The 18,418-nt window shown below is 35.5% G+C and overlaps 1 protein-coding gene across 2 annotated transcripts in view; it reads left to right on the plus strand.

Moving 5' to 3' along the window:
• ppp2r5d (protein phosphatase 2, regulatory subunit B', delta) overlaps positions 1-18,418 on the plus strand; it is a 51,983-nt gene that overhangs the window by 13,396 nt on the left and 20,169 nt on the right. For both annotated transcript variants that reach the window (XM_067386759.1, XM_067386760.1), the window contains exon 4: positions 15,845-16,044. In XM_067386759.1, the coding sequence (XP_067242860.1) occupies positions 15,845-16,044 (200 nt within the window). The remainder of the gene's footprint in view (positions 1-15,844; positions 16,045-18,418) is intronic.

An 18,418-nucleotide genomic window follows, 5' to 3' on the forward strand; every position in this document is an offset into this window, starting at 1 on the left:
TGATTTTTACTTCAGTATAGTGTTGCACGATATACCGGTACTAGAAAGGTATCGCAATACCCTGCTTTTAGAAACTGTACGGTTCTTCATTTTATTAGTACCGGTACTTTGAGTACCAGCTGTATTTCCTAATGTGCGACAGCAGGGGGCAATGTGCGTGCAGCGCGCTGCTTCTAAGGCACATTGAGTGCGTGTTTATTCCTCTCAACTGCGAAGAATTTACAAGAACAAAGAATTTAAAGAGCGACAGGTTAGTGAATGTGATATCAGCGTTATGTTTATGCTCTCAAAAATTAAATGAGTGTTATTTATATTACTCATGCAAGCAGACATCCGCAAAGAGGTGTATTATTGAGTCTAATAAGTGATATCTGGTTGCTAAAATAAAATTAATTGAAAAAAACATAAATATGTGAAGGGAATATATAGTTATATTAAACCAATTTATGCTTTAATAACATTGCTCTAATTACATTATAGCTCTAATTCCAATCACACAATTCGTTATTTATGTGCAGTTAGTGAAGGAGGGATAGGCGGAATTGCGCTGAATGACACACAACAGAAGCGTTCTCTCGCGTGCACTCTCTCTCTCTCTCTCTGTCTCTCTCTCTCTGTCGCGCGCGCGATTTTTTGGGTGGTCAGTTCTCCTCGCGCCTGAATAGTCAAATACACGTGCACACAGATGTCTAAATGTCCATCGTGTGGAGTATCTCGCGTGAATACAGTCGGTTATGGCTTAAGTGGACGTAAACAGGTGGGTAATAACTGGATTTTTGTCAGTTATGTCCATGCATTCAGCAGCCCAATTAAATAGGCCTGCCCAACATTAATGTTAATCAAACAACAAAAGATGTTAAATAAATGTAGGCTATATGTTAAATAAACCTAGTGTATCTGAAAAAATATTATTTTTAATTTACTATTGTTTTTGTAATTTGCTTTGTTCTTTTATATAGCCTAACACAAATAACTTGTTCTCATACTAGCTCATGCTCATATTGTCCACCTCTTTCCCACCTGTACATACCAGCTGATATACAATGTAATCTTGATTTGGGTGGTCAGTCTGCATTTAAAAGTTTGAAAGGGTTTTAAATCTTCTAAATCAAGTAAAATGACTCAAATAAATGTAATAATCATATAAATCATATCATATAAAATGTAATTTACCAACATCAAAATTGTGGCCAGTGAAAATGCTGAGTGCCTAGTTACTTTGGAAAACCACTAGCCACAGTGGCTGGGGAGCGAAAAAAAGTTAATGTCAAGCCCTGCTTACATGTATAAATATATATATATAAAAAAAAATAAATAAAAAAAAACAGGAAAAAAGCATAATAGCACATAATTTGCAATTTTCTTTATCATGAAAATAATAAACTTTACAAATTATATTAAATCTAATTCTGTAACTTCATGGCAATGAAGCTCAAATCCAGAATTTTCAGCTGCACACTGGTGAAGAAAGAAGTTCTGTCATATGTTATTTATTTACTTTTCCTACTGTTTTAGGTTTTTGCCATAGTATCGTTTAAGTATCGGTATCGTGATACTGAAGTTGGGTATCGTATCGAAGTCAAAATTTTGGTATCGTGACAACACTACTTCAGTATCTGCCATAATGCCAGTTTGAATGGCAAAAATGTGTGTCTTCTGTGTTCCAGATTATAGTATTGACTATACCTGAAGTACCAGTTCTGTTAACATTACTAGTGTTTTAAATGGGCATGTAGGCAGAAGTAATATCCATTATGAATGAGAATGAAATGCCTAATGATTAGAAATACATCAGTGGACTAAAAGTTGATACAGGAAGAGACCGAATGCAGACGACACCATGCATACTTGCATAATTGATTTGGGCATGTATTGTGGCAGTGTGCGCAAGTAGATCATTTCTTGGTTAGCTGTGCTCTCTGTTTTTCAACATAAGTGGATTACGTAAGTTTCGAGATGGCATATTTGAACAGGCTTTCGAATGAGTATATTTTCACAGTTTTGTGAAGAACATTGTGTATCACGCGGTGGTTGCCTGCAGCAGCATGATCTCAGTATACCATACAGATGTCCTGGCAGTAGAAAGACTGCTCATTGTGTAGGGCTTACAGGACTGTCACTGAACCATCATTCTGACTGCTGAAGATTTTATAGTTATGATAACTTATGAAATGCACAGTATTTATCAAATGCTTATTGCAGTTTTGGTGTGCAGTGATCAAACTGCATTTCAACTCCTTTATTTCAGCTGCATACCTTTCTTAAATATATTATAGATTTTTTTTAAATGTAATTATTATTGCATTAGGTTAAAAAAAAGAATTTTCACTGAAAAATGTAATCTGAACAACTAAGTAACATGTCTGCCATTGTTGTTCTGACCAACTGAGGAAAAAAAGCATTAGGCCTTCAATAAATCTCGCTGACAATGGTGATTAAATCTAACGATCGCTAGCTCGGATCATGCCAAGCCCTGCAAATTATTATTACTGTTATACTTTGTTCTCAAATTGTTAATGTTAACAACATCAGCATTGACTACATGTATTTAGTGCGTATTAGCATTAACTGTAGATTTCAACTTATGAAGCCACTCCGCAGTCCGACGTCTTTTGCTTTTGACTTTCAAAGGTTGAACCACTCTAGTCACGTGGACTATTTTAACAATGTCTTTACTACCTTTCTGGGCATTGAAAGTGATAATTACATTGTTGTCTATGGAGGAGTCAGACAGTTCTTGGATTTCATCAAAAATATCTTAATTTGTGTCCTGAAGATGAACGAAGGTCTTACAGGATTGAAATGACATGAGGGTGAGTAATTAATGACAGAAATTTAATTTTTAGGTGAACCAACCCTTTAATGCTTGATACATTTACTGTAACAAACAGCCTCATGTGGCATGTTGCTTTTATAAAATGATGGGAGGTTGGCTTCAATTTTACAATGGTTTCAAATGTAGCGCATCCAATTAGAGCCAATTTTTTTGTGCACTCAAATGGTGTACTGTTCAAGTAAAATGTATAATATAAAAATACATTTTGGTCTGGCTGTGGTCTAGTGTGTCTGAAAGAAAACTGAGATAGAGATGTCCTGCTCTAGGGTCAGTGATTTGCCTGTGGTTAATTTTCAGTCTTATGACTGTCTGTTTGTGCTGTGCAGCTGAAGAGCAAGGTAACCACATCATGATGTGATGAGATTTCCACTGAGGCGGAAGGGGTTAAGTCCTACACATATGGTTGGACATTTATATTTTTAGTTACAATTAAGAATATGGGACTACTGATATAAACTTCTTGTATTTTAAATGTATAATAAGCAGAATAATTGCAACTAAATGAAGGATTTAAAGGGATACTTCACCCAAAAATGAACATTTTGTTTATCTGCTTACTCGCAGCGCATCCAAGATGTAGGTGACTTTGTTTCTTCAGTAGAACACAAATGATGATTTTTGACTCCAACCGTTTTGGTCTGTCAGTCGTATAATGCGAATCAATGGGAACTTCGTCTATAAGAGTAAAAAAAAACATGCACAGACAAATCCAAATTAAACCCTGCAGCTCATGACAACAGATTGATGTCCTAAGACACGAAATGATCGGTTTGTGCGAGAAACCGAACAGTATTTTTATATAATTTTTTTACCTCTAAAACACCACTATGTCCAACTGCCCCGCACATCCTGTTAGTGAGGTCAAAAAACGCATTCTGATGACGGAAGTGATCTCTCATGCTTTGCTTCAATGAGTGCGATAAAATAAACAGTGAATAAATGACTTTTGAGGTGATTCCTTTCAAAAAGTTTCATCAAATATGCTAAACACGGAAGCTCGAACTCGAACTGTTTGTGACTCGCTAGAACAGACCTCAGGCGTCACACAGGCACATTTGAGCTGCTTCTTTTCCTTTTAATGATGGTTGGCAAACCATACCACCACCTACTGCATGGCACAGCTGACGTAAAATAAAAGATTAGGATAGCCGATACCGATCAATGAAAAAAATGCTTAATCAGCCCCTATACAGATCCTTGAGATCGGCTAGGGACATCCCTAAACTTAATCCTTATTAAAGTTACAAAAGTTATTCAGTCAAGAGCAGTGAGTGATTTATTTATTTATTTTTTGTACTTTGATTTACATTAAAAACTAGGGCTGGGTAAACAATATTGATTTTAATCGATTCTTATTTTTATGAACCAATATGAATTCTTAAATCTTAAGAATCGATTAGTCTAGTCCAGTGGTTCCAAAACTTTTTTACGCCAAGACCCACCTCCTTTCTAAATCAGCACAGCCCACCTAAACACAATTTGTTTTTAAATCACAAAAACATTTGTATTTTAGTGTTATTACTTTTCAACCCCATGTTATTATTTCTTTAAAGAAGAAAATCAAGATAGATTTAAACCTTTAATTATTTTTGCAAACATACTTTGCAGACATTCTTTACAACTTAAAAGTACTTACTTTGCTCAGTAATACAGTAACTTATATAAGCACAAGTCTAAATTAAATTAATTTTTAAATTAATTTTAATTTATTAAATGTAATGTATGAACATTTAAATTAAGGAATTATATTAATATATTTAAATTAATTTTAATTTATCTCGCGGCCCACCTGGAGGATCACGGAGGCCCCCTAGTGGGCCGCGGCCCACAGGTTGGGAAGTTTCAGTTTCAACCTCGGAAAGACGTCAATAAAACTGCTTGTAAACAATGTCACGTAACGTCACATTCACCTCAGAAAAACGCTTTCAGTGACCATAAACTCATTAGTCAGCTAGAAAAATGAACTCTAGAAAGCAGCATTCTGATAAATATAGCTATGCACCGTTACATATTCATTATAATGTTCTTCATTATTTAATGCATGTCTGAATAAATCAGTTATGACAGCCACAATTTAAATTTTTTTAAAAAACACGAATTGGAGTAGAAATTATGATTATGTAATTCTAAACTTTATAATAAAAACATCATTGAGTGTAATTTAAGTGTTTGTATATAAATAAGTTAATTTTAACCTTCAGTATTATAGTAAAGTAGTACCAACTGACTCCCATGTGTAGTTTACAGTATTAGTTGAGAGATTTTTTTCCTCTAGAAAATTTGCCATGTACTGTAACTGATATAGTACATCCAAAATAATCAGAATCACATTATAATCAAATCGAATCGCAAGCATGTGAATAGAAATCAAATCGTGAAAATTGTCAATACCCAGCCCTATTAAAAACACATACAGCAGCAGGTATATTAGGCTGCTGTCACTTTAAGCTCTTATGTACTGATCCAATACAGGCATTTTGACAGAATTTTGTGTGAATTTTTCCGTTCAAGCGCAAAACGACGTAAAGGAGTATTCGTACACTGAGACCTGGCTTTCCAATGTATGCACACAAAACTTCTCACACGGCACACGAATACCGAATTGAGCCATACCATATTCTTTCGCATCTTTTTGCGCTAGAATATTTTAATTGGCAAGGTTTGAAAACATCTGTAATTGATAAACTTTCATGATAATACAGCACTGGCCCGATTGGGACCGTGACCGTTCCGTCAGCTGTCCAGAGCGTCTTTCATGCTCGTCCCAGGTCATTGGGCCGTCCTTATTGCCGAGCCTTGCGGTATCATATGTGAAATGGGAGCTTTACCTCCTGACCTTATGCCTTGACTAAAGACCGTTCAGTCAGTCCTGTTTGGTTTGCCAGCACATGCAGGTCATTGAGCCGTAATTTGGATAATTAGCTTGGGTTATGTTTAGCTCAAGATCCACTATGAAAACAGTCTCGTATGACCCTAAACACTGAACGCAGCCCAGTATCTTGTTGGACTGTTTCATGACTTGATGTCTCTCCTGTGTAGTGGTTACTGTAGGTGCAGCTATAGAGCATGTCAAGAGGTCAAATGTTAACATTAATAGCTTCTCTAGGTTTTTTGAGAGTGTACGATCATCACAGCGCACAACTAGTAACCATTGATCATTTAAAAGACTATTTTAATCAGCTTGCTCCAAGAAACAAAATGTACAACTGCTCCTCCCTCTTTCTTGTCATCTGTCTAGAGGCCCTGAGGTTATTGCATGTGCTCTTCAAAAGCGCTGGGTGTTTTCTGTGAATTGGCCCACAATAGTCACATTATAATCTTGCTATGGAGATGCCTCTGGAGATGTTTGTTGTTATTTTTGAATATTATTTGTTGTTTGTACTTCTTGACCTAGTTCATCTTTTTTAAGACGTGTAGATTTTTTGTGCCATCACAGTAATGTGTATGTTAACATTACTGTTTTGGCTGTGTGACGAGGTCTCACTTATGTGTTTATATTACGAAAAAAAAAAAAAAAAACTAAAACAAATGACACAATTCGAAATGCTATGAATTGCTAAAAAAAATTGAATCACAGGTTTCTGTAATTAATTGTGATTAACATTGAATATCCAAATTAATGTGGAAACAACATAAAGACAGTATTTTATGTGTTGTGTTGACAGAACTAAATGTAGGATACTGTAGATTTCTTGTGCCATCGCATTAGTCTATTTTAACATAGCTGTTTTGGTCATGTGCTGAGGTCTCATTTATAAGTGCTGGGCAACAATAATACATTTTAGAATGAAAAATAAAAACTCCCAGATTACATAAATGCCTGTTTGTTTCCTCTCTTTTTAAAATACAGTTCCTGTAATTTTATTATTTATCTTTTTCTAAGTACTGGATGGATTTTATTATTATTTCTGGGCTAAAAATAAGTAATTACAGCCATTCAACACAACAGTAGAATTGAAAGCCAGGCATAAACAGCTAATTATTACATATTGTTTTTATTTGTCATTTATTTACAATTACAGAATATTAAGTTCTAATTTAATTTCTAATAGATATCATTTAGCTGTGCCTTTTATATAGTTCATATTAGTGCTTCGATCGATCCGCCTCAGACCTGTATCGCCCAATAATCACATGATTCAGTTGTGATTCAATTGGGAGACAATCTCACGAACCGATCACGATAGGGGTTATGCGCAATCTAACTTCTGTATTCTGTAAAGCAGATCAGATCGCTTCTGGTTTAGGTCTTCTGTATGTGCTTCATGAAAAAATGAGCTGTTTTATTCAAGAGAACTTAAAAGGAGCGAGCTAAAATGAGCATAACTGATATACCCTGCATGGGCAGATTGATATTTAAAAGTTTTTTTTCATTTTTATTCTTCACACTAACGTTTTGCTGATTACCTTAAAAGTCCATAGATAAGCCGTCAGTTCATACCGCTGTAAACACTTTCTCTGACAAGCGGATGCAATGAGACTAGTTTTCCGATTTGGTCATGTGACGTTTGACATATACCCTATTTGATGAGGTTAAACTGACTCGCATGTAAACAGTATACAGATGTTCCACGATGTTATTTCCATATGTTTGTTCCACGTTCTGCTTTGTAACTTCGCAAAACATTAGTAGACCATAATAAATCTTGCAGCTTTATTTAGAAGAATTTGATTTAAATGAGCCCATACTCAAGATAACATGATGCGTAGATCTTGAGAAAATCCTCACAGAGTGACATGACATGCTGAAAAGCTATAGGACTTCCGTGATCCGATTGCATATGTCGCTGATAAACTTAACTTGATTTTATGACCTGTCATATATTTCTAATCATAATCATGTCAAGCACGAATAACAAAATAAATCAATAAATTGCATCACCTTTTCTGGGGTTTTCTCAGCAGTGTTTTAACATATGAGAAAACATTATCAAAATCTATTGTCTTCACAATTTTAAAGGTTTTCTATCAAATGAGAACATGTACTTGATTATACCTTGAGTATTTTTTTAAAGGGTTAGTTCATCCAAAAATGAAATTTGTCATTAATTACTCACCCTCATGTCATTCCAAACCCGTAAGACTTTTCATCTTCGGAACACACAATAAGACATTTTTGATGAAATCTTTTTTTATTTCCCATAGAAAACAATGTAATTACCACATTCAAGGTCCATAAAAGTAGTAAAGGCGTCATAGTCAACGTGACTACAGTGGTTCAACCTTAATGTTATGAAGCGATAAGAATACTTTTTGTGCGCAAGTACAAAAAAATGAGGACAAGAAGTAGTAGTAGTCTGTAGTCTGTATTTGCTGTAAACGGCAAATATTATTAACAGGAATTAATTAGGGATGTGTCACGATTTTCGAATATTCGATTAGTCGATTTAATTACAGAATATCGAATAGGTTCTGCGATTGTCGTCTTAAAAAAATCCTCATGTTTCCAATGGTGACACGTTCATGTAACCAGAGGGAGGCGCGCGCGCTGCCAATAACGCACCTAAAAATCTGTTAACAGCAGAACATAGACAAGCGTGGCATATAACAGAGACGTTAAAATCAGTGTTCACACGACACACATGCCGTCATTCAGGCTGTTCACAATGATATAACGAGTTTGGGCAGATCTAAAATCAATATGGCTTGAGGTAAGCTTGCTGCGATAGTCGGTGTTGCCGGTGTTCAGGAACAACATCGCTATCATAACTTGTCACCGCTCCCGAATTGGCGCTAATTTGAAAGTGAAAGTAAAATCCCCTCAGTCATTCATGGTGCGTGTCCACAAAAAGGTGCCGGACTGGACAAAAGCGAGGCGAACGCCGCGAGCGAGCAACACTGATAGTCCACACTGGCGGAAAGCGAGCGTTTTCAGTTTATTCCTCCGGAAGCTCAACGTAGGAATTAATTGAAAGCATTCGCTCTGCTTTGCACTGTTATGAATGGCCATGCAGATTTTACTTTCACTTATATTAACGAACATATTAATATGTTTTAGCACATTACAATCATTATATGGCTTGAGTTAAGACAGCATAATCTCCAATGAATTAAACAGTTTATCAATATCATACAGATTGAAAGCGTGAATGGTCTCTCTCCCACTGTTTGTGTGTTGATGCGTGGGTGCGGGGGAGGGGTGCGATTTTCGAATAATAATCGAATAATTCCCAGCGATTTTCGAATATTATTTTTGCTTGAAATGCCCATCCCTAGAATTAATGTTATTTTCCCCAGCCTTAAAAATAAAGGTTTAAGAGAATTGTGGTTCTAGCAGTAGGCAACTTATGTTCCTGCCAGAGGTCTAGTAATCCCACATTCATAAGGGCTTTCCTTCCAGTGCTCAGCCCTGCTTTCCATCTGGAGGACTCAAGGAAAAGCACGGCTCATTACGCAATAATCACTGTGGACTAAATAGCAAGCTGAAGCTCTATTCTGTGTCATTTGTTTGTGTGCATAAGAGGCCGAGAGAAAGATAAATGCTTCCCTGCGGGTTCTGAGGCTCCAGTGTCGCAGTCACGTACCGGTTTGATTTGCAGGAGTTGTGACAACTTTTGGATAATCAAATAGGTCATCTGTGAGACATTTGACCGTGTGCTGCTAAAGTGTCTGCTTTCTGTGGGCTGTGGCAGTGTGTTGTTGTAGGGCTTGGCGGTATATTGAGTTTGTACAATATATCTATATGTATTTTTATAAATGATAAAGGATGAGGCAATACTATTTATATTGATATGCAATAATTTGATATTACAAGTGCATCTGAAAAATAGCGGAGGACAGGTGAGCTGCTGAGTGGAAAGTGCATAATTCAATTTGTCCTAAATTTGCGACATGCTTTATATTAAGGGATTCAAAATAAGTCATGACATACAGTTAATGTGTATAGTTTATACGTGGCTTGCCCCATCAGATACTGTTTAATGCGTTTAAGATGTGGTGTTTACCTCAGTGTATAACTTGCACATTTCATAGGTGTTTTCTCTGTACATTTTTTTATGTCATGCAGATATTTCCATTTTGCTCTCAGGAGTCTGGGTTTTTCCTGGGTCAAAAATGGTCTTCGGTGGTGGCTGACAGACATGGTCATCCTCACAAACAGTAAAAAGTACCCTACCCATGTAATCTGTAAGCCCAGTAGTGACAATAAATTACCTGCCACTCTTACTATAATCTTTTCTTGCCGTCTTTGCAAAGAAATCTGATTTCTTAGCTTTCTAAGAAGAAAAGATGCTTCTTTGCTAGACCTGATAATTATTTTGGTACTTATATTAATAATAATAATTAATAATCAATATTAAAAAGTAGCATTAAAAAGTTTATTTTAACTGTTAGTCTATTTTTTTTATTTATCTTTACCTTAATTGAATGCACCTAGCTAATAACAACTTGCTTTGTTCTGGTTTCACCTCACTCCAGTCTAAACTGATTTTAGGCCTAAAGGAAATTTACTACACATTGTCATATAAATAACCTGAAAATACTGTGGATTATTTAGGCTAAATCTTACTAACCACTCTTGCTAAATGGGGTAAGCACACTTATGTTCTCATTTCAGGTGTTCTGAGTAAATTATTTGTTATAGCTACACCCATTCAGACAGTGACGTCTCCTGAGTTCAGTTGTTTTAACTATTCATTAAAATGAATCAGTTCAATTTTTTTTTTTTTTTTTGCACATATAGCATAGCCTAGATGGTTACATTTGCTATATTTGTTTTCATATTCTTAAATATGAGCATTTTTGTAGGACAACATTGGGCAGGATTTTTTTTTTAAATAAATACAGATTTTTTTTTTATCAAAATAGAAAAAGTATAAAATGCAGCAAAATATACTTTATATCGCCATTCAAATACTGATATAGGCTATGATTTAATTTGGAGATATCGCCCAGCCCAATTTGTCACAGTCCTTTTTATGCTGTTCTAATGTTTTCTTGCTCTGTTTTGTACCATCCATTCAGCCTTTATAACTGGTTGCCTAACTGTCGTTATCGACAAATAACAATATTTGTATTACACCTGTGGCCTAATTCAGGGCAGATAGAAGTAAACATTGATACATACCCTCTTTTTGTTTTTTAGTATAAGCGTAGGGGTGCAAATCTTTGACTTGTTGCTAGATTTAGTGTAAAGATATTGCATAAGAGCCTTACTTTAATATGTTCTGACTGGCCAATAGAAATAAAATAAGGGGATATAATGACCTCATATCTGAGGGAGTGTAAATTAAATTTTACAATTCAGAAGGAACATACTGAAATACACAGTTATACATACTGCGTATACGCTAAACTGTTTGACAAAAGAAATTATACAAATCTGAGTATACTTGACTTAACATGAGTGCTGGAGTCTGCAAATGGGTTGTCTGCACATGCACACTCTCAGTAACTCGTCACAGCGCTAGTCTGTGACAAATCCAATTCAAACACTCACCAGAGATATGTTCCCCCTGTGATAATAGTAATAACAGTTTATCTTGCAATTAGCGTAATGGCGCTGAGATGTCTCCTTGCAGATGCCTAATTATTAGTGATTTACATTACTTAATCTAAACACAACCCTGAAGAGAGTCATCTTAGGTTCTAATGAGTCCCATCACCCTAATTTAAGTAAAACTGAAAAATGTGTTATCCAAGTTATATTATTAACCTTACTTTCATGTTATAAGTTGAACAGATGTTACATAAAACTTAGTCTTGTCAACATTTGGAAATTGTGTTCATTGAGATATTGTTTAAAATGTTACTTTTCAAAGGGGGTGTACTCAATTACGCTGAGCACTTTGTGTGTGTGTGTGTGTGTGTGTGTGTGTGTGTGTGTGTGTGTGTGTGTGTGTGTGTGTGTGTGTGTGTGTGTGTGTGTGTGTGTGTATATAAAATATACAGTACAGTCCAAAAGTTTGGAACCAACTAAGATTTTTTATATTTTTAAAAGAAGTTTCGTCTGCTCACCAAGTCAACATTTATTTAATTAAAAATACAGTAAAAAACAGTAATATTGTGAAATATTATTACAATTTAAAATAACTGTACTATTTAAATATATTTGACAAAGTAATTTATTCCTGTGACGCAAAGCTGAATTTTCAGCATCGTTACTCCAGTCTTCAGTGTCACATGATCCTTCAGAAATCATTCTATTATGATGATTTGCTGCTCAAGCAACATTTATGATTATTTTCAATGTTGAAAACAGTTGTGTACTTTTTTTTCAGGATTCCTTGATGAATAGAAAGTTGAAAAGAACAGCATTTATCTGAAATACAAAGCTTCTGTAGCATTATACACTACCGTTCAAAAGTTTGGGGTCAGTAAGAATTTTTATTTTTATTTTTTTTTAAAGAAATTAAAGAAATGAATACTTTTATTCAGCAAGGATGCATTAAATCAATCAAAAGTGGCAGTAAAGACATTTATAATGTTAGAAAAGATTAGATTTCAGATAAACACTGTTCTTTTGAACTTTCTATTCATTAAATAACCCTGAAAAAAATATTGTACACGCATATTTTGTACAATTGTACACATTAAATGTTTCTTGAGCAGCAGATCAGCATATTAGAATGATTTCTGAAGAATCATGTGACACTGAAGACTGGAGTAATGATGCTGAACATTCAGCTTTGCATCACAGGAATAAATTACTTTGTGAAATATATTCAAATAGAAAACAGTTATTTTAAATTTTAGTAATATTTCACAATATTACTGTTTTTACTGTATTTTTAATTAAATAAATGTAGCCTTGGTGAGCAGACGAAACTTCTTTTAAAACCATTAAAAATCTTAGTGGTTCCAAACTTTCGGACTGTACTGTGTGTGTGTGTGTAAAATATATATATATATATATGAGACCATTGTACACATTTTTAAGTAATAAACAAAAATCCTTTTGACTTAATATCTAATGCATTACACATTTGAATTAATTTGGCCCACATCTGTAGTTTCAGCTGTATATTGCCACCCCAATACATAAAAGTGGTAAAATAAATGATTAGCCATCCGTATCTGTCTCAAATTTCCTAATGGGTGCACCCCCACCATTTATCATTGACTTCTGACTCTGATTATTTTGTTTCATGCTTTTATACGTATATACTAGTGCATATTTGATTTGATTAGATCAATATGAAAGCCATCCTGTGCATTCATCAGCAGAAAACCTGCTGGCAGCAGGCCATCCTCTTCCTCCATTATGTCCTCCACCTCTCATCACTCCCAGACCTTCTCCTCTGGCATTGCATAAGATCTCCGAATCACACACTCCTACTTCAGACTGCTGGCCTGGTACAGGATGTTGAGGTTCATGGCCTGCAGCTATTCTGGAAATCCTGCAATCCTCCACCAGCATAAAGCACTGTTGAAAGAATTCACTTGTGTCAGCAGGGTTAAAGATATGGCAAATATATTTCGTACTTGCGCACAATCATGGTGTAAGACACCAAGACCCATCTCTCAAAGAGATTGATTAATGAAAAAATAATGAAAATCTCACAATAAAAGCTGTTTGTTTGAGCTGTTTGTTCTTCTGCAATTACATTTCAGGCATTGTACCATTTGTGTTTGGTGACATTTGAAACGGGAAGTTGGAATGTTCTGATTGAGCTGCTGCAGTGCAACTCTCTGTGGATCCCGTTTAATATAGATTCATTGAAGCTGTCATCTGTGCCCCAGATTTTAGTTCTGCGTTTTTATTCTGTCCCCTACACTGCTCAAAAGTGGATCAATCCCCCATCCCCTCCTCGTTACCCTGCGCCGTCCATCTCGATGGACAGGGTCTGTTTATCACAAAACACCGTCAGATCTAATACCTTTTCTGTATGATTTTTAAATGACAAATTGCAGCTCTTTAACTGATTTTTAAAATTTCAGGATCACTGCAACTTGAGTTAGCCTGATGCATGTTCAAGTTACATAACATTTGCTGACTGAATATTTGTTTTTGTTTTTTTTCTTTGTGGTAATAGTGAAACATACGTGTAGTACAATTATATCTTCAATTTACATTCTCCTATATCAATATATTTCAATTTGTATATTTGGTCTGAAATAGCTTGATGGGAGAATGAACCCACAATAGCCATTTGGTGCGAATATTTAAAGCAAGAAGTAAAATGCAGTAAAAAATAGTGAATAAATAGTGAATGTTTTTCAGAGTTTTTTTTTTTTTCATTAAATAAACACAAGAATATTTAACTATTTTCATTTATATGTTCTAGGGCTGTCCTTGACTAAAGATTTTTCTGGTCGACTAGTAGTTATTAATTTTAAGCGAATAGTTGACTAATCACATGCTTATTAATAAACCATATAAATCAAAATAAAAAGCCTTTTATTGCCTACATAGCCAATTCAAGCGCACACATAAAGCTTGCCACAGTGCACTGGCAGAAGTAATGATAATGAATGCGTCGAGGAAAAACAGCAAGGAGATTGCTTTAACATTTTAATAATTATTTGATAAACTAGAGTTTTCTGTATTTTTTGGCTGCAGTGATGACGTTGACGATGTTGACTCATCTCTGCAGTAGTGGACGCGCCTATATGCACGTTTCATATGGATTACAGAACCTGAAAATATTTGTTTTCCATTTCAGTTGGTTCATTAAAAGTAGACATTTCACTTTCTATAGATATATTGTTCATGTCTGTGAGTTTCTTTTTTTTTCTTTTTTTGGTGACAAACGGCAGAAAGTGCACCCTGTTCGCTTTCATTATTTTGCAAGAGCACAACATTTTGTTGTTATTGTGAGTGCACACAAATAAAAGTAGACTTTTTACAGATTCAAAAGATGTATTACTCTTATCTGTATGACCAAAAATTTAGTATTTTAAGTGCACGTGATCGCACCGGCGCCTCCATGTTAGCTGTCATGAAGTAAGTGCGCTACTATTCAGCTTTCACATTTATCTATGTTAATGTTAAAGTAAGTGGCCATGTAAAGTTGCTACTGCTTACATATGTTTCATATGATAAGCCATATTTGAGGTCGATGAATGAGCGTTTGGATGTCCTGCCCGGTGTACTGTATTTACCACTTAGACCAGCTGTTAATGATCTGTCTGTCACAATCTGTGACTTCGCCACTTCCTTTTTTTCTTGCGACTAATACAATTTTGGTTGACTGAGCCACTTCTCATTGACTAATGTTTCTACTAGGGAGCAGACCTAATATGTACCAAAATAACAATACATAGTAATAAAATATATTTAAATATATTCAAGTTTTTTGGAAATATTTTTTCTAAAACATTTTAATATGTTGAAAAATGCCACATGGGGGCTTTATGATGCTAATTAATCACTGAAGTTTTATTTGTAATTGTATAAATTGCAGTTTTAATAATTTACCAAAAGTGGCAGTAAAGACAAAAACGGTTTTAAATAAATGCTGTTCTTTTGAACTTTCTATTCATCAAGAAATCTTGAGAAATACACAATAATATTAAGCAGAACAATTGTTTTCAACATTGATAATAATAAGAAATGTTTCTTGAGGAACCAAATCAGCATATTAGAATGATTTCTGAAGGATCATGAGACTGGAGTAATGATGCTGAAAATTCAGTTTTGCCGTTGCAGAAATAAATGACATTTTAAAATATTTTATAAAATGTTATATTGCCCATCCCTAGTACTTGGTCATCTGATTCCAGTTCAGCCATTATGGTCTTATAATTGTAGCAGTGTGCTGTTTTGGCAGAACTGTGCTATTTTCTACAAACTCATGCAGGGACACACAGTTCACAACACACAGACAGACATGAGGTTCATGGTCAAGGTGAGAGGAGGGTGTAAATGAGACTCTGGTGGACCAGAGAGCCTCCTAAATAGGAACTCTGTTTAAATGGTGCGTTGGTGTGAAACAGCACAGTAAGAGGTATTAGAAATCTTCCCTGGGAGGTTTGACGGTTGGTTTGATTGACTATTTTGCCTGCTGCCTATCTCCTGCCTGACAGGTGTCATTCATGCTGTTTTGTATATTGTGTCTTCTATTCCAGATGCCCCACCCATTGATCGAGAAGAACTGTTTGTCCAGAAACTGCGGCAGTGCTGTGTGCTTTTTGACTTTGTGACTGATCCACTAAGTGATCTCAAGTACAAGGAGGTGAAGAGAGCCGGCCTTAATGAAATGGTGGAGTACATCACACACAACCGCGACGTGGTCACAGAGTCCATCTACCCCGAAGCTGTCATCATGGTGAGAGGGTGAAAATATCCCCTAAGCAGACATACATCAATGAATCCCATTTGGGGGATGCGATTATGCTTGATTTTGGCAAAAATCATATAAAAAAAAATCGGTCACTGTTACTTTTGGTCAATATTGTAATCACGATTTATTAAGACGATTGGGGTGAGCAGTATTACCAAAATCGCATAAGTATTTTTTTCTTCACTATAGCTATATATCAAGTATATTTTGCTGGAAATAATCAACATATAGATAACAGTAAAATGTCACAGTTCTTGATATGAACTAATACTAGGCTAAGTAATGTATGTACATAATGAAGTCAAAAGTAAATGGTAAGTAAAACAAAACAAAAGAAGGTAACTACAAGGACAAATACAATAGAAAAATCATACGAATAAAATGCTTGTTTTTCATGCAAGTCTAAAATAATAATATTTAGGTAACAGCCAAATACAAAAACTGAATATAGTAATCAAATGTAAAAATTAGGGCTGTAAATCGATTTAAAAATTTTAATCTAATTAATTACATACTCTGTGATTAATTAATCTTAATTAATCACATACATAATTTTTGCTGTGAAAGCATTAAATATTTCAATTCAAATGAATCAATGTAGGATTTTTCCTGGGTCAAAAATGGTCTTCGGTGGTGACAGACATGGTCATCCACACAAACAATAAAAAGTGCCCTACCCACATGATCTGCGAGCCCGATACTGACAATAAAGTACCCGTCACTCCCACTGTAATTCTTTCTTGCCCTCTTTGCAAAAAAAATAAATAAAATGATAGTGATTTTATAGCTTTTTAAGGGAAGATGCTTTTTTGCTAAACCTAAAAGTATTAAAAAGTAGCATTTTATATTAACTAATAATATAATTTTCTACCATATACAATTGAATGCACCTAGCTAACAACAACTTGCTTTGTTCTGGTTTCACCTCACTCCAGTCTAAACTAACTGATTTTATAGGTAAGCCTAATTTACTACACATTGTCATTTAAATAACCTGAAAATATTGTGGATTATTAAGGCTACTACTAATTATTAAGGCTTTTACTAACCACTCTTGCTAAATGGGGTAAGCACACTTGTGTTCTCATTTCAGTTGTTCGAGTAAATGATTCATCATGGACCGTGTGGACAGATCAGTTGTTGTCATGACTCATTAAAATGAATCTGTTCAAATTCAGAGTCATTAGGTTGCGAATTGGACATTAGTGGACGTTGACGCGGTTGCGTGCGAATCGCGACTGTTATTAGATACTGATGCTGATATCGCAAAAGATTTGTCAACACAGAAAATACTTCACCACTGGATAGGATTTTCTTTTTGTTTACTGAAAGTGTGGTTTATGTCAGCTGCACGTGCAGGGCGCCTGTCAGAGAAGATGAGGTGACACTCTTTTGAGCACTATTCACACCCAGCGGTTATTCAGGAAAAACATTCTCCGAATGCGCCTCGTGAAACATGGATTCAGTCTTACGAAATTTTAGCATTGTCAGTTGATTTAGATTATTATGTGTGAGGTAGAGAGAGTGCGAAGACGGTGCTTACTTTGAAGAAGAAGAGAGCTTGCGCACACGCGGTAGGAGCTCTGCTCGTTCTCTCCATCAGCGTAGCAGTTGTCTCCCTCCTTCATTTTACAGTCGAATGGTGGCTAGAACGGCTCCAGGTTCAAAGTTCAATACGGAGTGGATTAATCTGCGTTATTTTTTTTTAACGTGTTATTTTTTCTCAGATTAATTAATCGAAATTAACGCGTTATTTTGACAGCCCTAGTAAAAATAAAACACTGTAGTCTTCACTGTATGAATTAAACCTACAAAAGTTATTCAGTCAAGAGCATTGAGTGTTTGTCCTCTTTGTCTTTTGTTGTTTGATTAACATTAATGAGGCCATCCTTAAAAATATTTTGGTTTGCAGTAACAGTAAAAAAAAAAAAAAAAAAAAAAAAAAGGGGTCGGTAGGTCGGTCTATATATATTTTTTCAAGTTTCAATGTAAAAAAAAAAAAAGTACAATTTTGGTGATGGTGATTACATAGGTATGAATTTAAACAAATTAGCATATCGTGACGTCACTGACTGGGTCTTTCAACCTGTGCTTTCGGGGGTAGCCGTGTTTCCACTGTCGGGCCTAAAGCGGGCATGCTAGTGCGTGCCAGGGCCAGTCGCGTTTCCACTGTCACTTCCGGGGCTTGATCGTGCCTCATCGGGGCTTCCTCGGGGCCAACGGCCCGGGTTTTTCGGCCCGCCGAATACATTGGTCCAAAGCGGGCCAGCTCGGGCTTGAGGAGGGAGTGGGTACGAGCGGAGTTTATCTGTGTGTGGAGATGGAGGCGCCGATGATTACATGTAGGTTATCAGCGAAC

This window comes from Chanodichthys erythropterus, chromosome 5, assembly GCF_024489055.1.
Source record: "Chanodichthys erythropterus isolate Z2021 chromosome 5, ASM2448905v1, whole genome shotgun sequence".
In the NCBI taxonomy this organism is placed as follows: Eukaryota; Metazoa; Chordata; class Actinopteri; order Cypriniformes; family Xenocyprididae; genus Chanodichthys; species Chanodichthys erythropterus.